Source organism: Podarcis raffonei, chromosome 2 (genome assembly GCF_027172205.1).
Source record: "Podarcis raffonei isolate rPodRaf1 chromosome 2, rPodRaf1.pri, whole genome shotgun sequence".
NCBI classification, from domain to species: domain Eukaryota; kingdom Metazoa; phylum Chordata; class Lepidosauria; order Squamata; family Lacertidae; genus Podarcis; species Podarcis raffonei.
The window spans coordinates 21548639-21574518 of NC_070603.1; the positions used below are offsets into that span (position 1 = coordinate 21548639).

General features: G+C 44.8%; 1 protein-coding gene across 3 annotated transcripts in view; it reads right to left on the minus strand.

Annotated features, from left to right (window-relative positions):
* Positions 1-18741: 18741 nt before the first annotated feature.
* SPATS2 (spermatogenesis associated serine rich 2) overlaps positions 18742-25880 on the minus strand; it is a 48923-nt gene continuing 41784 nt past the window's right edge. For all 3 annotated transcript variants that reach the window (XM_053375226.1, XM_053375227.1, XM_053375225.1), the window contains 4 exons: positions 24505-24614; positions 21856-21958; positions 20794-20999; positions 18742-19507 (listed from right to left, as the gene is read on the minus strand). In XM_053375226.1, the coding sequence (XP_053231201.1) occupies positions 19196-19507; positions 20794-20999; positions 21856-21958; positions 24505-24614 (731 nt within the window). In that variant the 3' untranslated portion in view covers positions 18742-19195. The remainder of the gene's footprint in view (positions 19508-20793; positions 21000-21855; positions 21959-24504; positions 24615-25880) is intronic.

Consider the following 25880-nt stretch of genomic DNA (forward strand, 5'->3'; position numbering starts at 1 on the left):
CTAGAAGCCTGTCTTTCTTTTCTTTTCTTTTAAAGCGGAAGTTGAGATTCTCCAACCACTGCCAAATTCTCTGCTTCTGCAGAAACGTGAAGTACACACAGCTCTTGCGACCGTCCTCCACACAAGTACAGTTAGTAATAAAAGTCGCCTCAGAACAAGGTCTGGGTCCATTGCTCACACAACAGCCTGTTTCAGATAGAGAGGTCTTGAGTTTATTAGAATTGTCCCCGTCCCACTGGCAATTAAATAATCTAAGGCGTCTTTAACAACAACAGAAGTGAAGGCAAGTTTGATCTACACATCAGCAAAAGAAGACAGAGTGACAAGGTCGGGGGTGTTATCTTGCTGTGTACCTGCTTCTCCAGTACCATCTCCTACTCTTGTGTAGGCGAGCACCCGACCTATTAGGCAGAGTCTTTGTCTCCAGAACAGCATGTGTGGGATGGGCGGTGAAAATACTTTCTGGGTACAATGGGAAGGTAAAAAAGAATGCAGGAGGGAAAGAAGATGGAATCAGGAGGAGAGAGAAGCGGCCAAGCAGTCTAAAAGTGCTCATTTCTGTATTCCTCCTTCAGCTTCCATGGAGAACCCTAACTTTCATTTTTTTAAAAATGTATGCGTTTCTAGCTCTCATGGTAGAAAATGAGGAGGTAGCTGTGAAAATGTTATGCTGAGGGATCAGCACCTGAGAGGCGAGTTAAAAAAAAAGCAAAACAGAAACCGTGGCAGTTTGAAACATAATTCAGATCTATTCATCAAAACTTTCAAATGCCTGACTGTTCTTTTCCACGTCTGAAAAAGATCAGAATAAAATGTTAGGTCCTTCTAGGAAAATCAAGCAACAAAGACGTAATGCTGCTGTGTGCGCTGTGTGTGTATGTGTGTAGGTATGTGTGTCTGCACAGGCTGATCGCCGAAAAATTGATGCTTTTGAATTATGGTGCTGGAGGAGACTCTTGAGAGTCCCATGGACTGCAAGAAGATCAAACCTCTCCATTCTGAAGGAAATCAGCCCTGAGTGCTCACTGGACGGACAGATCCTGAAGCTGAGGCTCCAATACTTTGGCCACCTCATGAGAAGAGAAGACTCCCTGGAAAAGACCAATGATGGGAAAGATTGAGGGCACAAGAAGAAGGGGACGACAGAGGACAAGATGGTTGGACAGTGTTCTTGAAGCTACAAATATGAGTCTGACCAAACTGCGGGAGGCAGTGGAAGACAGGAGTGCCTGGCGTGCTCTGGTCCAGGGGGTCACGAAGAGTCATAGAATCATAGAATCATAGAGTTGGAAGAGACCACAAGGGCCATCGAGTCCAACCCCCTGCCAAGCAGGAAACACCATCAGAGTCGGACACGACTAAATGACTAAACAACAACAACAACAAAATGTGTGTCTGCAGGAACCACACACTTTCTCTAAAGAACAAAATGTTCAATCCAAGACTTTCATGGATATTGCATTCTTCCGCCAGGCCAGCATTCACAATGTAATGTCCTTTGCGCTGGGGAAAATGTGATTCATTCAGAGCCACTGTGATTTGAAGTGCCAGAATGTAGTTCTGTGGTGTCATGGGGCTACTATTAGACAGAGTTTGTGAGTCCCCTGATGAAGGGCAACCCAGGTAGCCCAGCCCATTTTGCCTCCTCCCCCCCCGCAATAGGTGCAGAGCATTTCTCTTGTAATACTCAGGGTTAAACCCCTGTCATTTCCGGGGAGAATCAGTAAAGTTTCCTGTTTGAAAACACTGATCAGCCACTGCCAGGAAGTATAGACAACACTCGACTAGATAGGCTGTGGGGGATTTTTTTTTGGATTTATAATTTATTTACCAGTGCAGGCCTCTGCAAAGCCTACTCAGGAGTACCATTGAGTTCAATGGGTTGCAGACTGAACCAAAGAAGCTTACAAAAAACATATAGCATTTTACAAAATCAGATACTTTGACCCCCTCTGCATGGGCTCAGATATTTACATGGACCTCTTAAGAGGAAGAATGCATTCACGAAAGAAGTTTCATGTGCCGAATTTCTGCTCATCGCACAGCTGTTAAAGCAGTAAAAAGTAAGGGAGGTGGAATTGACATTGCAACATTCTGACACCTGCTAAAACTGTTTTCATACATTTATATCACATTAAATAATGGAATAGCTGTCCTTCAAGTTGTTCATTACCCAGAAGATTATAATTATTGTGCTGAAAGCAAAAAAGGAATAAGAGGAATGGTCTTCTTATAGACTGGATATAGGGCTGGTCTCTTATGGATGAGAAGCTGGTTAAATAGTGGAAACAGATAGTAAATGGGAAACCCTCACAATGAAGGGAGTTAAACAATGGGGTTCCCCCACCCCAGGTCACATATGAGGGCTGGTGTGTTTTTTAATATTTATACATTATGCATAGCTAAGACCAACCAGTGATGCAGCCAAATTTGCAGGTTTGCAGAGGACACCAAATTGTTGCAACCAATTAGAACACTAAAGGGATCTCTCCAAACAAGATGAATGGGCTAACTGGCAATAAAGATTCAGTGTATTTTATTTGTTTATTGAATTTGTCTACTGTCCTTCATCTTTAGATCTCAGGGCGGTTCACAACACAAATGGCAATGTAAGTGAAAAGTGAAGCACTTATGGATAAAATAATAACATTAATAGAGATCTAAATGGAACTGGTTGTTAGGATCCAGGGCGCAGAGTCTGGGTTCATGTGGATAGTTCACCAACTCTGTAAGCAGCAACAATGAAGATGGGTTCGGAAATATGGTGTTAAAATCCAGGAATGAGCAGATCTTCAGGCTTGCAGAATCAGCTTTGGGAATTTATTTTGAATACAGTATCGGAATCGAACTGAGCTCATTGTAATGCCACATAAAAACCCACTTATGGTTGGTTACTCCTTGGCAACACAAGATATCTTCATGTCAGCAGGATGAGGTTTTGGGGGGGGGGGTTGGAGAGGGGGAGATTAAATTTGTTGTTACTGCCATTTGGAATAAGAAACCTTTGGTGATCAAATCACCAAGAGAACCTAATTTACCTTCCCACCCAGTTATTATAATCACTGTTATAATGCATTTATGGCCTGGTCACATTTGGAATACTGTAGCAATTTGGGTTACTCCTTCTCAGAAAAGACACCCAAGGATGGAGCTGTGCAAGCAAAATGATGAAAGGCTTGAGGCTCTTTCCTAAAATGACTACCTAAAAATTTTCCTTGTGGGGTTTATTAGCCTGTAAGGTGCAGGAAAATCAACTAAGAAGGGAAATGACAGAGGTCTATAAAATCATGCACGGTATGAGGCAAGTTTATAAAAAGACGTTTTCCTATTTCTCTCATACTTCCAGAGCACAGGGTTGGCCCAACGAAACTGGCTGGTGGGAGAGCCAGGACAAAGAAAAGAAAGTAAGAGCACACCTTCACCCAAATACACAATTATTTCATGGACTATACTATCATAAAACATCTGGTGGACGCTATCTTAGATACGAGTGAGAGTTGGTTATACTGATTTGTGGAGGATGAGTCTATCAACAGAGGCTTAGAAATAGGCAGTATTCTGAGAGATTAAAGTAAAGGTAAAGGGACCCCTGACCATTAGGTTCAGTCACGGACGACTCTGGGGTTGCGGCGCTCATCTCGCTTTATTGGTTGAGGGAGCCGGCGTACAGCTTCCGGGTCATGTGGCCAGCATGACTAAGCGGCTTCTGGAAAACCAGAGGAATGCACGGAAACGCTGTTTACCTTCCCGCCAGAGCGGTACCTATTTATCTACTTGCACTTTGATGTGCTTTCGAACTGCTAGGTTGGCAGGAGCTGGGACCGAGCAACAGGAGCTCACCCCGTCGCAGGGATTCGAACCGCCGACCTTCTGATCGACAAGCCCTAGGCTCTGTGGTTTAAACCACAGCGCCACCTGTGTCCCTGGGAGATTACGTTGAGCTAAAGATGATGTTGAAGCTGACGTTTCAAAAACACACACACATACCACAAAACAAAACAGAGGCCTTTCTTTCAGGAATAACGGAATTGGAAGCACCACTGAACTCAGTGAAGTTTACTTCCGGGTAACTATGCACAAGATTACAAAATACATTGGATATTATGCTATGTACTGACGCTGCTTTGAGATCTGTGAATGTGCCCTATTCTAACTCATAGTTAGCATAGGCCTCCCCCCCTTTTTTTTCTTTTGGAGTGCAGAATTATTATCTGTGCTGCTTTTAATAGTTCCACCCCTTCCGCCCACAACAACAGTGATTTTGGGGAGAAGGGATAGAAAGCTCCAAGAGTATTTTGGGCCACTTTAAGCGCTTTCGTGAGCTTTCATTATCTAAGTGAACAAAACATAGTTTAAAAGCCTGATGCACTGACAATTATTGTTGTGCTTACAGGCAGGCTGGCTGTGAAAGGATATGAGAACAGATATATGTGAATAAAAAAAGGCACCTGCATTTAAAAGCAGCAGAAGTAGCAATCGGAGGTGGCAATAGAAAAAGGTCTATCTGTATTCAAGAGTGCACACACACACACATCAAAATCTTCTTTGCTAAAGCTTAGTAGGTTAAAAAACAACAACCCGACAGTATTTAACCTTCTCCCAATTCCTAAACATGAAGAAAATGTCACTTGTACCGAGTGACACATCATATTCCTAATGATACCTGCTTTTAGAGATGCTGTTATTTCTATGGCACTGGCAATACCTGCAGCGCTCTACAGAACAAGTTAAGCAAAGGAGAGCGAGGTTAGAAAGGCTATAAAAGTATTGGAAGGATGTGTAGGTATGCAGCTACAAGCTTGGTTTCTTTAAAGTGACTAAAAGTCCAATCTTACGGCGACAGAAGATAATGGAATATGCAGAAATAGCCAAACTAACAAGGAAAATTCGACAACAGGGCGAGGAAACATTTCAAAAAGTATGGGGAAAATGTATGTTGTATATAGGAAAGATAAGATGAAATAGTAAAACCAGTAGAATTGGAAACAAACCTCATAACGGGAAATATTAAGAAAAGTGATGGATAATGAAAATAATAAGAAGCAAAATGTATAAGGAAACTAATATAACTAACAGTAGTGGTAAATGAATACAGACATACAACAAGAATTGTATAAACATGAGGACTTATTTTTTTTCTGGGGGGGGGATGCAGGGGTAAGCATACCCCTAAACATTTTGTGAATCTTTGTACAGTGGTACCTCAGGTTGCATACACTTCAGGTTACATACGCTTCAGGATACAGACTCCGCTAACCCAGAAATAGTGCTTCAGGTTAAGAACTTTGCTTCAGGATGAGAACAGAAATTGTGCTCCGGCGGCGTGGCGGCAGCAGGAGGCCCCATTAGCTAAAGTGGTGCTTCAGGTTAAGAACAGTTTCAGGTTAAGAACAGACCTCCGGAACGAATTAAGTACTTAACCTGAGGTACCACTGTACTTTTGTCCATTTGCTGTATTTATTTTTCCCAATTTGAACTAAAAAATGGTGATTTTCTTGGGTCAAAATGAGAGTACCCCTAAACATTTTTTTAAGAAAAAAAGCACCGGATGTGTATGATTGCATTGTTATAATTTTATACTTGTAAAATCAAATAAATATTATTTTTTTAAAAACATACAATGTAATAAAACCTTAAACCTTAAAAGAGCTTTCCTATACAGTATTCCTAACACGCTTTGCTTTTGTTACTCAATTGTCACCGATTCACCAACTGTGATCTTAAAATACAGCACCAGATTTGCAAGCCTCTTACAGCAGAACACAGTGCTCAGCTATATCAATACACAGCAGATTTCAGAATTAAATTTCCCCCCGTTTTACACCATGTACCTGGCTCTTACCTATTAAGGAAGCACACCAAGGCCTCGTGCTTCCTGGACTTGATAATCCACCAAGAGATAGCGATCTGTTCTGAGAAAAACTTAGCAGCGAAGTTTAGACGGTGATTGACTCCAGCACTAAACTGAAATAAGTTATCTCTCTGCCCCAGCTCAAGTCATTCGGCCTGGAGAACATCCCGTTGCCTAATCTTGGCCAAATTTGGATCTTGAAACCTCAAGGGTTTAATTAGAAGCTATTTTAATTAGAAGCTATTGAGGGATCAATATTCTCTCTGGTTTAACAGGACTGCCACCTTTCTCAGTAATGGAGAGATTCATAACGGATAACAGCTGAGGCTTTTCCCCAAGAAAGAAGTTCATTAGTGGAAAAAGCTTCAGCTGTGACAAGTGCAGGAACCTGACACAGAAAAAGGAAGCACCTTGAACTGTTCCAAAACCTGGGATGTGAAGGCCAGGATGTGGGATTGCCATATTTCAAAAAGTGAATATCCGGAAACAAGAAAATGTTGAGATTTTAATTAACTTTTAAAGTTGCTGAGCTTTGGGGGGGGGGCAAAGTTATTTTGGAGACGATTTAGAGGACGATTTAGAGAAGTGTCCTGGTTTCTGATTTGATCCCAGAATGTCCTGCTTTTCCTTAGGATGCCCCTATTTTCATTGGAGAAAGGTTGGAGGGTATGGAATTATCTGACCCCTGAGCTATCTGAAGGCAATCCTGTATAGTAAAGTGTTTTTCATGCTTAAAGTTTTATTATGTTCTTATATACCGTATGTTGGGGGAACCCGGCCAGATGGGCGGGGTACAAATATTAAAATTATCACTGTGGAATGGGATGTCCCTATTTTCATGGGAGAAATGTTGGAGGATATGCAGACCCACACAACTTGTGACCGACCATGCTAGCTATAAACCATCAGTCCTATGTCTTGCTTGCAAGGTGTTTGTCACGCAAATTCCAGCCTTCTGAAATTCACAACTATTCAGAGGTGCAGGAATCATCTCTTGCATCTGGCCATGTTAGTCCGAAGTTGTGGGTTTGTTTGTTTGTTTGTTTGTTTGTTTGTTTGTTTATGCTTTTCTGTTATATCTCGTTGTCAACACATACTATATTATAGGGATACATAAAATAAGGGGGGAGCGTAGATATGAATAATAATAATAATAATAATAATACCCCACCCTCCTTAGCCAAGACCGGGCTCAGGGCGGCTAACACCAGGTATAAAAACAATTGATTAAAATACAACTTAAAAACAAGATTAAAATACAACATTAATATGCAGCCTCATTTCAGTAGAAACTCAAATCAAAAACTTTTTGGGGGATGAAAATGTCAAATCTTCACCAAGGCCAACTATCTAGACTGGTCCTACATGGGCCAGAAAAAAGCCAGGGAAGTCCCCAAATAGGAGTTCCATCACAGAAGGAGAAAGGAAAAAGGATAGAGGGGGAGGGGATCAAGTTGATTCCAAGCCAAAGGCCAGGCGGAACAACTCTGTCTTACAGGCCCTGCGGAAAGAAATCAGATCCTGCAGGGCCCTGGTCTCATGAGGCAGAGCGTTCCACCAGGCCGGAGCCAGTGTTGAGAAGGCCCTGGCTCTGGTTGAGGCTAATCTGACTTCCTTAGGACTTCTAGGGTGTTGCTATTTATGGACCTTAAGTCCTCCATGGGGCATACTGGGAGAGGCGGTCCCATAGGTACGAGGGTCCTAGGCCGTGAAGGGCTTTAAAGGTCAAAAGCAGCCCCTTAAATCTGACCCATAGTAATAGCAACATATGTATAGTCTTCCAAGATTATTTAAATCCACTTTATCTTGAATTAAACTTCCCTTCTACTCTTTCCATGGTTTCCTGTTTACTATAGAACATCTGAAGGCAGCCCTGTTCAGGGAAGTTTTTAATGTGTGACATCTTAATGTAATTTTAGTCTTTGTGGAAGCCGCCCAGCCAGATGGGCAGAGTACAAATAATAAATAATTGTTGTTGTTGTTGTTGTTTAACTGCGTTTTCTTACTCTACTAAACGACTCAGCACCTCAATAACTCAAGGACCGCCTCTTCCCATATGAATCTACCCAGTCCCTGAGATCATCTTCTGAGGCCCTTCTTCGTGTGCCTCCTCCTCAAGAGGTCCAGAAGGTGTCGACACAAGAACGGGGCCTTCTCTGCAGTGGCCCCCCGTCTGTGGAATGCTCTCCCCAGGGAAGTTTGCCTGGCTCCTTCATTATACGCCTTTAGGCGCCTGGCAAAAACATTCCTTTTTAACCAGGCCTTTGGTTGATCAGATTGACATCCAACACCCTTTTATAATGTGGCTTTTTTTAGGGGGGGTGTTATTAGGTTACTGTTTTTGGTTTTATTTTATATGTTGTGGTCCTGTTGTGAACTGCCTTGAGACCTCCGGGTATAGGGTGGTGCATAAGTTGAATAAATACTATTAAATTATTTTCATTGTCTTACATAATCTCATGTACTGCTGAGTATTTTTTCAGCCTGTTATAATTATTTTCTTGTTATAATATTTTTCCGTATATAATATCCAGTCCTCCTTCAGTCTCTTACCCTCTTTATTTCTTAATCTATCTGTCATACTGGCTAGTTCTATGTATTCTGATATTTTGACAGGCCATTCTTCTCTCCATGGTACTGTATCTGTTATCCATTTTTTGTGCAAATAGAACTCGAGTGCCATGTACATCCATAATGTTATTTGTTTCTTTGGGATTTCTGTTGTTACTATTCCTAGAAGAAAAGCTTCTGGATTAGGGGGGAACACTCTTTTAAACAGGGACACGGGTGGCGCTGTGGGTTAAACCACTGAGCCTAGGACTTGCCGATCAGAAGGTCGGCGGTTCGAATCCCTGCGACGGGGTGAGCTCCCGTTGCTCGGTCCCAGCTCCTGCCAACCTAGCAGTTCGAAAGCACATCAAAGTGCAAGTAGATAAATAGGTACCGCTCCGGCGGGAAGGTAAACAGCATTTCCGTGCATTCCTCTGGTTTTCCAGAAGCCGCTTAGTCATGCTGGCCACATGACCCGGAAGCTGTACGCCGGCTCCCTCAACCAATAAAGCGAGATGAGCGCCACAACCCCAGAGTCGGTCACGACTGGACCTAATGGTCAGGAGTCCCTTTACCATTACCTTTTTACTCTTTTAAACATTTTCTTAAGCTCATTATACAACCATGTCCCAAAATTCTTTTATTATCCTGCACAACCGCCATAAATGATAGTCTGTACCAACTGTGGTGTATTTATAGGAGACACACACGCCGGGCTTTGCCAAGCTGGCAATTTTTACACCAGAGTTGCATGAAGAGTCCTGCCCCCCAATCCATGCACGCAATTGTCCTGGCTCAAACCACTCGTGTAAATAGGAAGCTCTGCTCAGCGCCTCAATCTTCCTTGTGGGTTCACCCCAGGGCTTCTTTCTCTCCAGTCCCAGCACAACAAAATGACAGCCCTCTTTCCTCCAATGCCTTTCTTGACTCTGTAAATTTTAGTGGGAGTGACAGGCTTAACAGAGAGAGATGGGAAGGTGTCTAGGAAACTTGGCTAGAAGCGGGGGGGGGGGGACGGGGACGGGGACGCTTCGCTTGCCGGCAAACCCACTGACTCAGCACTCCCTGGGGCACTGTCACTATGCGAAGAATAATAATTTAAAAAGTAATTCGCTCTGTTTGCTCAATTGGTTATCAGGCGGAGGAGGGAACTGGGGTTTGGCCGTTCTGAGAGTGCGGCTGTTGCTAACATGGCAACTCATGGCTATACCTCAGCATCAGTAGGCTTACATGCCTTCCAACATTCCTCTGATGAAAATAGGGATGTCAATAATAATAATAATAATAATAATAATAATAATAATAATAATAATTAAATAGTGGGTGGACATAGTAGACGACACAGAGATTTCTCCAAGTAGTTCTTTATAAGTAAGCTGGAACTGAACCTAACTGCAAACAGCTCAGCCGGCCTGCTTTTATAGGCAGCCAGCTGTCAACATTGTAACAACAACAACAACCCAGGGTTTCCCGCCTAAATTAACTGACGTGGACCTGAGTGAAAACTATACACACGATACCCCTGGTGGCCAGGATGAGAACTTCAGTACATAACAATAATAATATCCTGTCCATCTGACACGGTTGCCCCAGCCACTCTGGGCTGCTTCCAACATATATAGAAACATAATAAACCTTTAAAAAGCTTCCCTTTGCGGTATTCCAAATACGCTTTGGTTTTGTTACTTACTTGTTGCCAATTCACCAATAGTGATCTTAAAACACAGCACCAGATTTGCAAGTCTCTTACAGCAGAACACAATGGCCTGCTATATTAATACGCAGCAGATTTCAGATTTAAATTTTCCTCAGTTATACACTCGTACCTTACTAAGGAAGCACATCGAGGCCTCATGCTTCCTGGACTTCATAATCCACCAGGAGATAATAAAACCTTAAACATTTTTTTAAAAAAACTTCCCTATACAGGGATGCCTTCTAAAGGTTGTATAGTTACTTATCTCCTTAGCTCGGGAGTCGCATAACTCCATCCCTTCCAACATTTCTCTGATGAAAATAGGGGCGTCTTAAGGAAAAGTGGAACATTCCGGGATCAAATCAGAAACCAGGACAGCTTCTCTAAATCCGGGACTGTCCCAGGAAAATAGGGACCCTTGGAGGGTCTGGGCTTACACACACATTCACATAGGTGGGTGCACACTAGAATCAAGGTGTGGCCGCTCCCCCTCCCAGAGATTCAACATTTAAGGACCCTGCCGGAAAAGGCACCTAGACAACGATGAATTGTAATGTTAGCAACATTAACAATAGTCCAACAAGCAAGGGATAAAATAGGGACAGGACTTGTCTGTGGCATAAGAACATGAGAAGAGGCCTGTGGGATCAGGCCCCTAGCCAATCCAGCTCAGCAGGGCCGTCTTCAGCATATCTTGTGTGTGGTGCAAAGCTCCTTCTGTAGCCCCCCTGCGTTTCCCAGATTTTTAGGGAGGACAGCGCTGCCGGTGGGGCTGGAGGAGGCGGGCAGCGGCTGGAGGGCAGCTCCTCTGGCGGGGAACAGGCAGAGGCTGAATGCAGTGCCTCTTGGCTCAGCTGGCTGCTCCGTGCTGCGGTGGCCACGGCAGACGGAGGCTCCGGGCGCGGCACTGCTTTGGCGCAGCATGGCGGAAGCGGGCGGGGGCAGCGAGCTGATGCCAGGAGGCGCCACGTCCAGCCTCCGCCTCTGCCCTGGCGCCCTCCAGAACTTGGCGCCCCGGTGCCCCGTGCCACTAGCCTCTATGTGTAAGACACCCCTGTAGCTTAGCATCTTGTACTCACAAGTGCCTGTCTGTGGGAAACCCTCCGCCCTTCTGCGGTTTCTAGCAACTGGTATTCAGAAATACAGTGCCAATGCATGCTGGTGAAAAAACTGGGAAACTGGAAAGCCAGGTTTTAATGCCCACTTAGGAATTAAGCACACAGTGTGATTTTGAGGAAGCCCCGAACTTGCATTCAGACCTAGCTCACTGGGCCAGCTGTTGTTCTGAGCTCCTTGGTATATTTACGTTATTTTATTCATTTATTAAATTTCTATACCGCCTTTCATTCAAGGAGCACAGGGCAGTTTGCAACACGAAAGCACAAAAAACGCATGCCGCAGTAGTAACAAACAAAAACAATACCCCACCCTGTTTAAAAGGACATATATTGATGAGCACATTTAAACCCTCCCTGCATATGCAGAACCTGTGGCTTTAGGAATGCCCTCTTATAAAAACAAAACAAAACACCAAAATATTCAGTGGCTGTTATTTTTAGTCTGCTTTTGTACAGATAAGCTTATTCTTAGCCTTTGTGTATGAGTTTTTACTGTGTTTAACACTTCATTACAAGCAGTCCTGAAAATAGGCTTGGAGGACAGAGTCTAAATCTTAACAGTGAAATAAAGTAAGTAACCTCTTATCTGCTGACATTTTGAAATTAAGTACAAAACGGAGGGACACGTCTCTTTAAAAGGGAAACCCAAATTCACCCCTCACCTTTTGTTCCAGAAGGTACAGTCCGCATCAAATTAATGAGTTCTGCTTACTGCTTTGAAAGGAAGAAAAAACAAAACACACCATCCACACACCTTTGATCTTTTCAACATGCTGTTACGGTATATGATTAAACGCTAGTTACGAGACTTCTATTTAGTCAAATTCTTATGTGAATAGTTTGTGTTCTTTAAACCTACTTAAGATATTATTGTCTGTGCAATGGAACACATATCAAGGAAGTTTGCTTTTTTAAAAGTGTGTAATAATGTGACGGGACGTGGGTGGCGCTGTGGGTTAAAACACAGAGCCTAGGACTTGCCGATCAAAAGGTCGGCGGTTCGAATCCCCGTGACGGGGTCATGTGGCCAGCATGACTAAGCCGCTTCTGGCGAACCAGAGCAGTGCACGGAAACGCCGTTTACCTTCCCGCCGGAGTGGTACCTATTTATCTACTTGCACTGGTATGCTTTCGAACTGCTAGGTTGTCAGGAGCAGGGACTGAGCAACGGGAGCTCACTCCGTCGCGGGGATTCGAATCACCGACCTTCTGATTGGCAAGTCCTAGGCTCTGTGGTTTAACCCACAGCGCCACCCGCGTCCCTTACATGTTATGATAGATCGCAACAAAAACTGGCTCTTTAATTTAGTGTTCATTCACTCCACGCCATAGCAGGAGTTTTCTCCCAGTGGAACTATACTTGTACACATACAATTCCCTGTCTGGGTTCAAGTTCAGCATAAGCCTGATTGACCAGTGACTAGAATGTCAGAACCTACATCTTTCCTCCAACTTCTAAGCTCTTTTAGACATCTTTCAAAAAGAATTTCCCCCTTCCTTGTTGTAAATGAAAAAATAGCCACACATAAATGTGGCTTAGTGTGACGTGCGTATAAGGTCACAGTTAGTTATGAAATAATTTAAAACTGTTTACTTTAATGATCAAAACACAATTGAGGTCCAGTGTCTCTAATTATGGTTAGCCATCTTAACAGCAACCAGCACCGGGGTTGCAGCAAATGACGCCTCTTCTAAATAATAACACTTCACTCGCTACAGGGCTGTTTCCATGCATTTTACCATATTGGAAAACTTTCATTTCAGTGATTCTGGTTTATATTCCTGTGGCTTCCTAAATGGAAAAAAAGGATCCAGCTTCTTATGTAACACTTCTGGCTAAATGCACAATTCTACAAAGTTGGAAAGCAAATACCCTGCCCAATATAGACAGATGACTCAATTCCACAACTGATCGGGAAACAAGGGAATATGTTTGGGTTGCCTGTGGCACACTTTGCTTGTCTGCAACTCCTTGGGGAAGTGAGAATTTTCGCTTGGTTGTATTCTCACACAAAAGTAATGCTAATAATGATTTCTAATATAGTTCAACTATCAGCACAGGAACATAGGAAGTTGCCTTATACACCGAGTCAGACAAATGGTCTATCTAGCTCAACTGGATGCCTCCCAGATGTGGTTGTTCTCCAACCAGTTCAGACCAGTTGGAACTGGCCCAAGCCGGTTGGAACAGGTCAAGGCCGGTTAGAACCGGCCCAGATCAGCTGGAACAGTTGGGAAAGGTCCAGGCCGGTTGGAACAGGTCTAGGCCAGTTGGAACAGGTCCAGGCCGGTTCCAACCAGTCCAAGCTGGTTGGAACTGGCCAAGACCAGTTGGAACTGGCCCACACAGGTTGGAACTGGTTCAAGCTGGTTGGAACAGAACTGGTTGGAACCAGACCAGACCGGTTGAAACCGATTCAGACCAGTTGGAACAGGCCCAAGCTGGTTGGAACCAGTCCAGACTGACTGGAACCAGCCCAGACCAGCTTGAACAGGTCAAAGCCAGTTGGAAAAGGTCCAGGCCGGTTGGAACAGGTCTAGGCCAGTTGGAATTGGTCAACACTGGTTGGAACTGGCACAGACCGGTTGGAACAGGTCTAAGCCAGTTGGAAAAGCTCCAGGCTGGTTGGAACTGGTTCAGATCAGTTGGAGCAACTCCGAGCCAGTTGGAACCGGTTCAGAACGGTTGGAACTGGCCCAGATCGGTTGGAACGGGTCCAGACCAGTTGGAACAGGTGCAGACTGATTGGAACAGGTCTAGGCCAGTTGGAACAGGTCTGAGCTGCTTGGTTTAAGCTGGTTGGAACCGGTCTAAACCGGTTGGATCTGGTTCAGACTGGTTAGAACCGGTCGAAGCTGGTTTGAACCGTTTGAAGCCGGTTTGAACCGCTTGAAGCTGGTTGGAACTGGTCTCGACTGGTTGGAACTGGTTCAGACTGGTTAGAACAGGTTCAGACCAGTTAGAACCGGTCCAAGCTGGTTGGAACCGGTCTAGACCAGTTGGAACTGGTTCAGACTGGTTAGAACCGGTCGAAGCTGGTTTGAACCGGTTCAAGCTGGTTGGAACCGGTCTAAACCAGTAGGAACTGGTTCAGACCGGTTAGAACCACTCGAAGCCAGTTGGAACTGGTTGAAGCTGGTTGGAACCGGCCAAAACCGGTTGGAACTGGTTCAGACTGGTTAGATCTGGTCGAAGCCAGTTTGAACCGGTCCAAGCTGGTAGGAACCGGTCAAAGCCAGTTTGAACCGGTTTAAGCTGGTTGGAACGAGTCCAGACCAGTTGGAACTGGTTCAGACCAGTTAGAACCGGTCGAAGCCGGTTTGAACCGGTTCAAGCTGGTTGGAACCGGTGTAAACCGGTTGGAACTGGTTCAGACCGGTTAGAACTGGTTCAGACCGGTTAGAACCGGTTAAAGCTGGTTTGAACCGGTCCAAGATGGTTGGAACCGGTCTAAACCGGTTGGAACTGGTTCCAAAAACTATTTGAACCAGTTCAAGCTGGTTGGAACTGGTCTAAACCCATTGGAACTGGTTCAGACCGGTTAGAACTGGTTCAGACCGGTTAGATCTGGTTGAAGCCGGTTTGAACCGGTCCAAGCTGGTAGGAACTGGTCTAAACCGTCTGGAACTGGTTCAGACTGGTTAGAACCGGTTCAAACTGGTTAGAACTAGTCGAAGCCGGTTTGAACCGGTCCAGACCGGTTTGAACCAGTGCAAGCAGGTTTATACCGGTTGAAACCGGTTCGGGCAGTCCAAGCTGGTTGGAACTGGTCTAGACGGGTTGGAATTGGTTCAGACCGGATGGAACCAGTCGAAGCCAGTTGGAACAGGTCCAGACCGGTTTGAACCAGTCCAAGCCGGTTTGAACCGGTTGAAGCTGGTTGGAACCGGTTAACCGGTTGAAGCTGGTTGGAACCGGTTGAAGCTGGTTGGAACCGGTCTAGACCGGTTGGAACCGGTTCAGACCAGTTAGAACCGGCCAAAGCCGGTATGAACCGGTCGAAGCCAGTTTGAACCGGTTAAAGCTGGTTGGACCGGTCTAAACCGGTTGGAACTGGTTCAGACCAGTTAGAACCAGTTCAGACCGGTTAGAACCGGCTGAAGCTGGTTTGAACCGGTTCAAGCTGGTTGGAACCGGTCTTGACTGGTTGGAACCGGTCTTCCCCCAAAAGATTTAAGTACACACACTGACCTTAATGCAATGGTATCTATTGAGAACCGTTATTTGGGTAACTCCTTAACTAGATGATTCTCGGTGCCCCTTCCAACTCTATAGTTCCAATTTCACTATTTCACGGCTGACCACTATATAAGGGAAGCCCAACTGCTGCATATCCTCCATTGCCACTGTTCAATAAAGCTATGTGTGTAACATTGGGGGGGGGGGGAGAGAGACATATACACACAGAGGCAATTGTTTTTTCATTTCATTTTCCACTGCAGTCATTTACACAAATAGAGGCAAGCTCCTCCTCCTAGGGTTTAACTTGAAAAATAAATTGCCTCTCCAGCACGTGGCGCAGACTTCTGAAGAACCACCCTCTGTGGCAAGGTTAGTGTTTTCATGCTCAGGACTTCCAGGATCAGGAAGACTTAAAACGTTTAACTTTTTTCATTTAAAAAACCGAACAATGCTGCAGAGACATAGGCACGCTCCCTGCTCATTTTGTCACCGTCTTTCTAAGAATTAGGGACGCAGGTGGCGCTGTGGGTAAAAGCCTCAGCGCCTAGGGCTTGCCGATCGAAAGGTCGGCGGTTCGAATCCCCGCGGCGGGGTGCGCTCCCGTTGCTCGGTCCCAGCGCCTGCCAACCTAGCAGTTCGAAAGCACCCCCGGGTGCAAGTAGATAAATAGGGACCGCTTACTGGCGGGAAGGTAAACGGCGTTTCCATGTGCTGCGCTGCCTCACCAGATGCAGCTTTGTCACGCTGGCCACGTGACCCGGAAGTGTCTCCGGACAGCGCTGGCCTCTGGCCTCTTAAGTGAGATGGGCGCACAACCCCAGAGTCTGTCAAGACTGGCCCGTACGGGCAGGGGTACCTTTACCTTTTCTAAGAATTTCGTTAGCCACTCTAAGCTATTTTTTTCTTTTTTTGAGAAAGGGCAAGTTATAAGAAAAATGGTGATCAAAAGTTTGTGCTGCAGTGGGAGCGTATTTGGATGTTTTCCTGCAAACTTTTGGCACAGGACCTAAGAGTTAATTCATTCATCCCTGTACAGCAGGTTATTCTACCCTCTACACCTGCTGTGGGCAAGCAGCAGGCCAGCAGCAGAGACAGCGGTATGGGTGCAGGGGGAATAGAGGACTGGGAGAAATGGAAACCTGATATTTGCCAAAATGTCTCCAATTAAGAACGCTTAGGCTCACCAGAGGAGTAAATTTTCAAGGCATTTGTAAGACGAAGATTATTCAAATCCACTTCACAAAGCTGAAGGCTTTGTTTACGGATAGACTTCTTTCCACGTACTTCATTTTTCATTTCAGCTTAAGTATATTCCTAATTATATAAAGCTAAACCAAAACAAGCTACTCCAGGGATTATATTCGCTGAGGAAAACACCTTTCTCATAGCATCTTCCTAATAAGCGAGTCAGTGGATCTCTTTTACTTTCAAATGTGTGGCTTATATATGGCAGGGGACAACTAAATGGCTTCACTGGGAAAATCAGGATAAGCTTGCTTGCTCTAAGCTCTGTAAAACATGAATTTTCTGCTGCTGAATTTTACAAGGTCACCTGCTCTTAGCTCCCCCTCTCCCCTTACAAGTTGAACACTGCACTAGGAGAAAGGATTTTTTTAAAAAAAAAAAGCTAAAAAATGAATCACCACATTTTGAGTTGGCATGGAGCTGCAAGCAGGATTTGGATGCAGAGCTTGGATTCCTTGATAGCACAGTTGGCACTTAGATCCATTGGTGAACACCAGCAAAAAGAAGCAAACACATTCAGTACTCAAGGATATGGAAAACAAACATGCATTCTATTCTAACCACTACACACTTTTGAGCCAACAGAACTGTATCATGTTTGCAATGGTTAATCCTGCAACCTAGATTAGTGGCTTTGTCCCTCCAGTTGTTGCTGAACTACAACTTCCATCAGCCCTAGCTAGCGATGCCAATGGCACTGGCTGAGAGTTGTAGTTCGCCAATATCTGGAGGGACAAAGGTTCCCTACATCTGTTGCCTATGTTCCAACACCCACCTGAATCTTCTCAAACCAGTAGCTGAGGTGCTCTTGATTAAGCTTCCAAGACAGAAAGTGAATGTGCTCTAAGCAATGAAAGATGAAAACACACGCTGCCCTCACTCATTTCTCACTACTACCCATGCCTCTAATGTACGGTACTTGATTCGCCTTGGTGTGTTTGAATATCCTTTTCGCTGTTGTAAACACTTTGGTCTGCAACCAGGTAGATGTTGTTGCCCTCCGGTTGACTGGCAGGTTTGAGAATTTTGTTGATGTAATAGTGATGCTTTTCTAAATGAACTGCTTTGCCATTTATTGCCCTCATCCTATTCTAACCTACACAGTTCTGTGCTTCTGGAACACACCACAATTTATTAATGCTTGTCCTATGAGAACAATTATTTAGACAAGTTAAATTGATAATAAGAGTAGGGAAGTCATGCCTAAGAGCTCAATCTCTTAGCCAGAAAGTCCCTAGTTCAAATTTCTCTTCTGTTATAAAACTCAGCGGTTGCCCTCAGACAAGTTACCATTTTTCAACAGTCTTCTATTTTGGGTATGAAGCTAAATACATCACATGGTCATAATGGTTTACCAAGATGTGCTTTGAACACTTTTGACAGCATTTTTTTACCTTCCGAAAGCCTCTTATCTTTCTTCTGCTATTTCCCTTTGGCCTGCAAAGCCAAGTCTGAAGTCAAGACTAAGCTGTTTGTATTATCCATCGGGTGTCTCAAATAAATTTTCCATTTTGTCTTACTGGTCACAGCTGCACCGAGAACTTAAGATTACACAAGCTAGCCAGAACTATACCAGTTCCACTTGCTAAACGCTTTAGAAATTAGATTGGACATACCCTGAACTCATCTGATCAGCCCACATCACCACAAACTCTCTTTAATTACAAGAAATAACAGCACAAACTAGAGACTCACCGTCTTTTAAACATGTACGTCATTTTTATTTATACAAGGATAGAGAAAGACCGTAGCAATTTTTATTGGAACTTGCAATCACCTAGGATTAGCACTGCTAATTAAATTGCTAGAAATTTAGTTTAGGATCGGACGATGGGATCGTGACCGGGAGCAAATTAAACCTCCCATCCCTCACCAAACATTAAAAGTAGGGGGCATCTAAATGTATGCATGACGTACAGTCAAAATGATGCTTCTCTCAGGAGGACTGGACCTCTCCATTCTCTAGTGAGAGAGAGATACAAGCCCAGTTTCCCCAAATGTAGTATTTAGATAAGATGTAAAAAGAAAATAACCATCCCAGCAGTCTCTCTTAATGGCTCCTCCCATTAGGATCACTCATCTTGGTCTCACAATTCACAGCATGAAGAGTTTTGCTGTTAGGAGTAAGGCCTGGCTAGCAGCATTCAGGGAGGGCGAGGGGAGAGCAAAAGCTTTTGGGCTGGGGTTCTTGGAAGACATCCCCCCTTTTTTATTTTTTGCTTCTAGGGCTGAAAGTCTGCCCATGTTTAAGGACGGCACCAGAATAAGAGGAGCCAGAGAGTGCAAAGGAGGTGGCAGCAGTGAGGTTTGCCAAGGCCATGCCTGGAGATCATGTGTGCATTTTCCACTGAAGCCTGACCCATGTCACGTGGCAGAAAGCAAGGGCAGGAGAAGCGCTAGGGAGCCGCTTTTCCCAGAAAGGAATGATTAAAGGAAGAGAAAAGTGGCAAAGGGGGCAGCAAGTGTAAACGTTCCTTTGTTAATATCTCTAGCTAGGTGTGTCCTACAGTCTCGTCATCCAGTTTTGGGAAGTGGCAGAGAGTTCGTGCTCTTCAGGAATTGGCCGCCTCATATTGGCTTGACCTAGGTTTCCGCTGCGGCAGAGCCTTGGCTTCTTTGCTGAGTGTGCCCGAATGGGACTGTGCAGTTGGGGCTGGCACACCAGGCTCAGCACCAGTTCCATTGGTTCCTGTGGAGTAAGTCTGGCTGAGGCTGTTTGCGTTTCCAGGAGGTGGCCGGGACCTGGAGTTGGACTGGTACCAAGGCCCGCTTCGGTACCGATTTGAATTGGGGTGTGGGGGCCCATTTTGGCGTTGCACTTGGGCCCTGTAACCTTGACCAGATCTTCTATTACCCTGGAAACCCTAAAACGGAAAGAAAGGGAGGATTACTGTGAGCAATAGCTATGGCAGCTGGCAGATTTTGCCACATTCAGCAAAGAGCCAAGACACACAATCACCAAGGATATTCCGCCACTAAATCAGTATAACAAGAATGTCTTGCCAGGCTCCTGTTTTAGGAGTGGTTCAAAAAGGACAGTGCCCACTCCCACATCTATTAACAGAGTTAGAGCATTTAGACAACTAGGGTCAAGTTAATTTTTTTTAAAAAAAGATATTAGTGATGACAAGGACATCTTTAAACCTGCAAGGCACCACTTGAGCATATTTGTACAATATATAAAAAAATAGAAGAGAGCATTTTATATTGGATACACTTTCTAGTTACAGTGGTACCTCGGGTTACATACGCTTCAGGTTACAGACTCCGCTAACCCAGAAATAATACCTTGGGTTAAGAACTTTGCTTCAGGATAAGAATAGAAATCGTGCGGCGGCGCGGCAGCAGCGGGAGGCCCAATTAGCTAAAGAGGTGCTTCAGGTTAAGAACAGTTTCAGGTTAAGAACGGACCTCCGGAACGAATTAAGTATGAAACCAGAGGTACCACTGTACTAACAGATTTTCATTCTATTTTCAGGGAATATGGATTTAAGCATATTTTTAAATTTTCGTGCAAATGGACACAATAAAGGCAAGCCTCTTCTGATCAGTCCAGCATACAGGAAAAAGGTTGCCCATTAAGATGACGACTTCCACATGCCCCTGCCTATTCAGTGGTTCCTAAACTTTCCCCCCCACGGACCACCTGAAAACCACTGAGGGTCTTGGTGGACCACCTTAAGGCCTTTTGTAGCAATTGCAATGCAGCTAGATGCTGTATGATTGTTAATTGTATTTTTTCAGATATACCACAGACCATCCCAATGAAATTTGGCAACCACGGTGGGGGGAACCCCTGCACCACAGCACAACTGCCTTGTTTATTCACAGCCATGAGGAAGCATAGCTCCCTCTACTCCTGGCCTGCTAAAAAGCCGTTTAGGGTGCATGAATGCATGCAGAAAAAGAGTGGAAGAGACAACAGAGCCATAGCCCTTTCTGGGCCACAAGGAGCCCAGGGCTTTGGTAGTCTGGCCTTTTGTGGTAGCCTCCATGTTGCAAGGCTGGCAGCGAATGCAAAGCTGAGATATCAACAAGAGGGGCTGCAGCCACTCGTTCTTACACTACAAGCAAAGGCCATTCAAAGCAATGTACTCACGGTCCACCCACATGCCAGTTGCAACCACAACAGGCAACATTAATCCATTACCTCACGGTAGGGCTGATATGGACGGCTTGTTGCATTTGCAGCGGCTTCTGCAGGGGGTGGTGGTTTCTTATTGGTCGTCGTAAGGCTCGGAGCAGAGACAGAGGCACATACTGTGCTTGCGGCACTGGGCTCATCTGGGCTGCTCACAGACGTGGCAATAGAGCTGCACCGTGACCTGGTGGAGTAGCTGTTCTTTGGGTGCGAAACTGAAAAAAGAACACAAGGCAAGCTCTTAGGAAGAGGCTGTCGTAATCTGAATCCCCTGCACACATCTTCTATAACAGAGTCAAAGGAGAATTTACCTCCTCTTGACAACATTGAGAGATAAAGTGCTGCATATTCAAAGGTGATGTGTTACATGGGGGGGGGGGGAGTCTTCTCTCTCTATTCCTGCAGCACCCTTGTGGTAATATTACAAACTTTTCCCAATAGGGAACTCAAGTGGTGGTCAGCCACAGGACTGTAGCCAAAATGCAGCAATTCTTGCATAAATCCCAAGGTTTGCAGTTTCCCCCCCTTTAAAAGATAAACACCTTAAAGTGGCAAAATTTACGCATTGTCCAATAGGGACTGAATTTAGCCACTGAATGTAGAGTAACAATTGGAAAAGGAGCGATACATCAAGAGGAAAGGAGTGAGGGGAAAGGTTGAATGGCTACGTGGGGTTAATTCTAAAACAGGAGCCCACCTCCTTTTAGGAGGGAGAATGAACTGCAACATTTCGTTGCAGCCCCCACCTGTTTCCACTTCATTAGTACAACCATCAGAGCTCTGAAGCAGATGACCTCCCAAGGACAAAAGACAGATGAATGGCAGAACAGAAGTTTGAATTTGAAATGTCCAAATCCCCAATAAAGCCTTACTTAGCAATTCCCTCTCCCTCTGCACAGACAATGCTGAATTTGGTGTCACAGCAAAACATGGCATTGTCACACCTTTAGGGTACCATAAAGTTATTTCTTTTTATAATAGCTTTGGAAATGAGAGGAAGAACTTATCTATACTACACACACACACACACACACACACACACACACACACACACACACACGATTGGCTCACCTTGTCCAAAAGATTCAATGCTCCTCTTGAGTGCATCTAGGTCACAAGTGAAACGAGCCACCCTTCCAAGATCTTCATCGTATTTGCGCTCACTAACAAAGTGCTAAAGAGGAAAATGCCGGCATGTTAAGGTTCCATTAATGACGTTCTGTTAAGTATGTTCAGGGTTTGAGCCAAGCTGAGGCCCCGATGCCAAGAGATCTGCCAAGGCATAGCTTGCGAGAGTGTGTCCAAGGTACATGCTACCTTCTGGATTCACCAACACAGCTGCAGAAAACTAAGCCCTCCAATTGCAAGGAAATCCCATTTATCTGCAAGCGTTTTCAAAACATTCATTCCAGTGTCATTAATGTAAGGTTACCAGATTTTTTTCAATGAACACTTTTCAACTTCAATGGATTTTGTATGGGGACTGATTTGTAAATCCAGGGACTGTCCCTGGGAAACGGGGACGTCTGGTAACCTTACATTAATGGTAATTTACATAAGATGAAAATTATGCATGGTCTTGCTGGAACAGTGTGTCTGAGCTCAGTGGGATGTTTATGCAACTTTGTTCTGCCCTCTGGTGGTAGAAAAAAAAAGAGCCTTTATTGGAGCTATGTGTTTGAAGCAAGCATGCTTGATGCTCCATGATCAGATAGATTATTCTACTTTTTAGAAAACAAAAGTGAGAACAAATGTAAAGAGAAAGCACAGGCAAAGATTTCTGCTTGGTAGCTGAGAGGTTCTTGTCTAGACTGGAATTTCTCTCTAAACGAGATGCTGAACACCAGTGAAGTGCAAATGTTTGTCAGGAAAAAGGGGAATGCAATGTTTTGAAATGCATTATGCAAGCGAATGAATTTACATACATTTATTTAATCTGAGCAGTTTATCTTGGTTTTCTTTAGAAATAAAAAAAGATCAGAATGAGAACTTTTAATGAAACCTTAGCTTTGACTAAATGGCCACCGATTGGGGATATTGTAGCAGTGGATTTCCTGCATTGGCAGAAGATATTTTTAACCAGTGGAATTTTATTCCTTTATCCAAAAACTTTCAGAGACTTTAGTTTGTAGCGCCTTTGCTTCAATCTATTTACAAAAACGGGAGGCGGACTTCCTGTTTAGAGCCTTCCCGCTACTTTGCCAAATTAGAATATTTGAAGATCCAAATTTTCCAGTCTACTCACGGGTAATTGTTTAAAGTCCAATTGTCCACAGGAAAAAGTCAGCGCTCTCCGGCAACAGCAATGCGGCTTCACTCCGTGAAAGAAGCGGTCGATTCAAAGCACCGCGCCACTCACCCCACGTCGCTCCGGATCCCCAAAACAGGGTTTCCCCGCGAGTAGGGGAGGCGCAAGGGGTGCCAGCCGAATCCCAAGTTCACAGGCTTCTCCCGCCTGTGATTTCTGTGGGTCTCCGCCTTCGCTGTGGCGGTCAGACCCTGCCTTTCACGGAGCAAGTTCCTCCCGATCGGAGGAGCTCCGCCATTGCCGGAGGCGTCAACCCGGAAGTCCAATCACCAAGAATATTCCACCACTAAATCAGTATAACAAGAATGTCTGGAATACCTTGGAGGTTCTTTCTATTATTCAGATGGAGGAAAAAGTTAGAACTTCAGACACCCTTGGAAACACACCTGTACAGAGTTGGTTCCGGAGACTATCAGTGTTCTTTCAAAGGTTCTATCAGTGTTCTTTCAAATGTGTTCTTTCAAAGGTTCTTTCGCTACCAAGGGGAACATCGGCACAATTCCAGCAACACGTTTCTCCCCCCCCCTCTCTGTGCAACCTTTTCAGACCCAGGGCATGTATTTTGGGGCCCAATTTTTAATCTTTTACCATATATATGCATGGTGGTAGCGCTCCTGTTGCAACCCACCTCGAATTAGGCCACTCCTAGTGGTGCAGTGATAAAACCACTAGCACATCAGCAAAGCTATGCAAGGCCTGGTATGGTTTTAAATTGGGTGGGCAACCATGTGCTGAAATGCCTGCCTGCAAGGAAGGGGGTTGGACTAGATGACCCTCGGGGTCCTTTCCGACTCTACAACTGTATGATTCTGTGACCCACCAGTTGGAAGACCAGTGCCTAGCCTAGTCCTCTCAACCCTGACCCTATCAAGGTCAAACATTCTCCAGAGACTCTTCGCAGCTCAGGTATGAAAGAGCACTCCTTAACACAAAATGGTACGATGGACTGAGCCTGGGCCATCCTACATGCAAAATATACCATATTTTTTGCTCTATAAGACTCACTTTTTCCCTCCTAAAAAGTAAGGGGAAATGTGTGTGCGTCTTATGGAGCGAATGCAGGCTGCACAGCTATCCCAGAAGCCAGAACAGCAAGAGGGATCGCTGCTTTCGCTGCATAGCGATCCCTCCTGCTATTCTGGCTTCTGGGATTCAGAATATTTTTTTTTCTTGTTTTCCTCCTCCAAAAACTAGGTGCGTCTTATGGTCTGGTGTGTCTTATAGAGCGAAAAATATGGTAAATTCAGCTACAATTCTCCTGTAACAGGAGGATACCAGGGAATTAAGCTATGGCTACATGGTTACTATTTCTGACTCTACTTTGCTCTGACTTCTACATCAGCTGTTTAGTCCACAATCATGATTAATGGTAATAATAGGGCTAGTATAGTACACAGAAGTCCAAGGTTCACCTTTATATCAGCTCTAAGCTCTACCAACTGCTCCTCGGACATTCGGACAGCCACATCAGTCATCTTCTTCAGCGCCTCTGCCTTCTTTTGCCGGCTGCTTAGGATGTCCACTGAAATGTAAAGGAATGCAGACCAAGCGGTTATGATGCCCAAGGCAGTTACATAACCAGCTCAGTGATACTAATCACTGGCTCACTGATATTAGCAGCTCATTGCAAGCAGCAAATTAATGAACAAAACTGAAACCTACATTAAAGCAGATGCTAAAAACGCCAACTGTACGTAGCCCCAAAAGGCCAACTCTAGGGAGTAGGAGTTCAATAGTTATGAGGAATCCACCTAGAAGGCTTCCACACACTCTGCCCTGACTTGGACTAATTGCATTTGTTAAACTGGAGCTTTCAGGACTAAACATGATGCAATCTACGGATAGGATCAAATGCTAATAGCACTAATAATAATAATAATAGCAACTGTGTACATTAATGCAATCTTGCTTGCATGGCGTGAAATGCCAAGGGTTGGGAGTGGTGTTAACCCTTTCCCCCCAGGATTGATTTCCTGCTAAATAGTTACCTCACTGAAGCTGCTACTTTTCCAATGGGGGGGGGGATGCAAAAGGTACGATATATGCGCCTGTCTTTGACATTATAATGGGACACAGGGAGGAAGCAATTTCTTTGGTATGTTATGCCTAGCCATTTAGTTCTTTAAAATAAGACCCATGCACCCAGATGACACAACTGTTGATGGAGCTATTGAGGTGTTCCTGAAGTCTTCTTATAAAAGGTAAAGGTACCCCTGCCCGTACGGGCCAGTCTTGACAGACTCTAGGGTTGTGCGCCCATCTCACTCAAGAGGTCGGGGGCCAGCGCTGTCCGGAGACACTTCCGGGTCACGTGGCCAGCGTGACAAGCTGCATCTGGTGAGCCAGCGCAGCACACGGAACGCCGTTTACCTTCCCGCTAGTAAGCGGTCCCTATTTATCTACTTGCACCCGAGGGTGCTTTCGAACTGCTAGGTTGGCAGGCGCTGGGACCGAGCGACGGGAGCGCACCCCGCCGCGGGGATTCGAACCGCCGACCTTTCGATCGGCAAGTCCTAGGCGCTGAGGCTTTAACCCACAGCGCCACCCGCGTCTAGTTATTTAGTTCTTTAAAATAAGACCCATGCACCCAGATGACACAACTGTTGATGGAGCTATTGAGGTGTTCCTGAAGTCTTCTTATAGACAAGCCTTATTGAATTAAGTTTCATAATCAAGTTCTCACACCAAAAATGAGACTCCAGTGGGTAGCCTGCCCATTGTCTGTGCCCTAGCCCTTGTTCGGCCTGTTGCTCAGGTTAGTTACAGCAGTGGAAACTGCAGTTTTGCC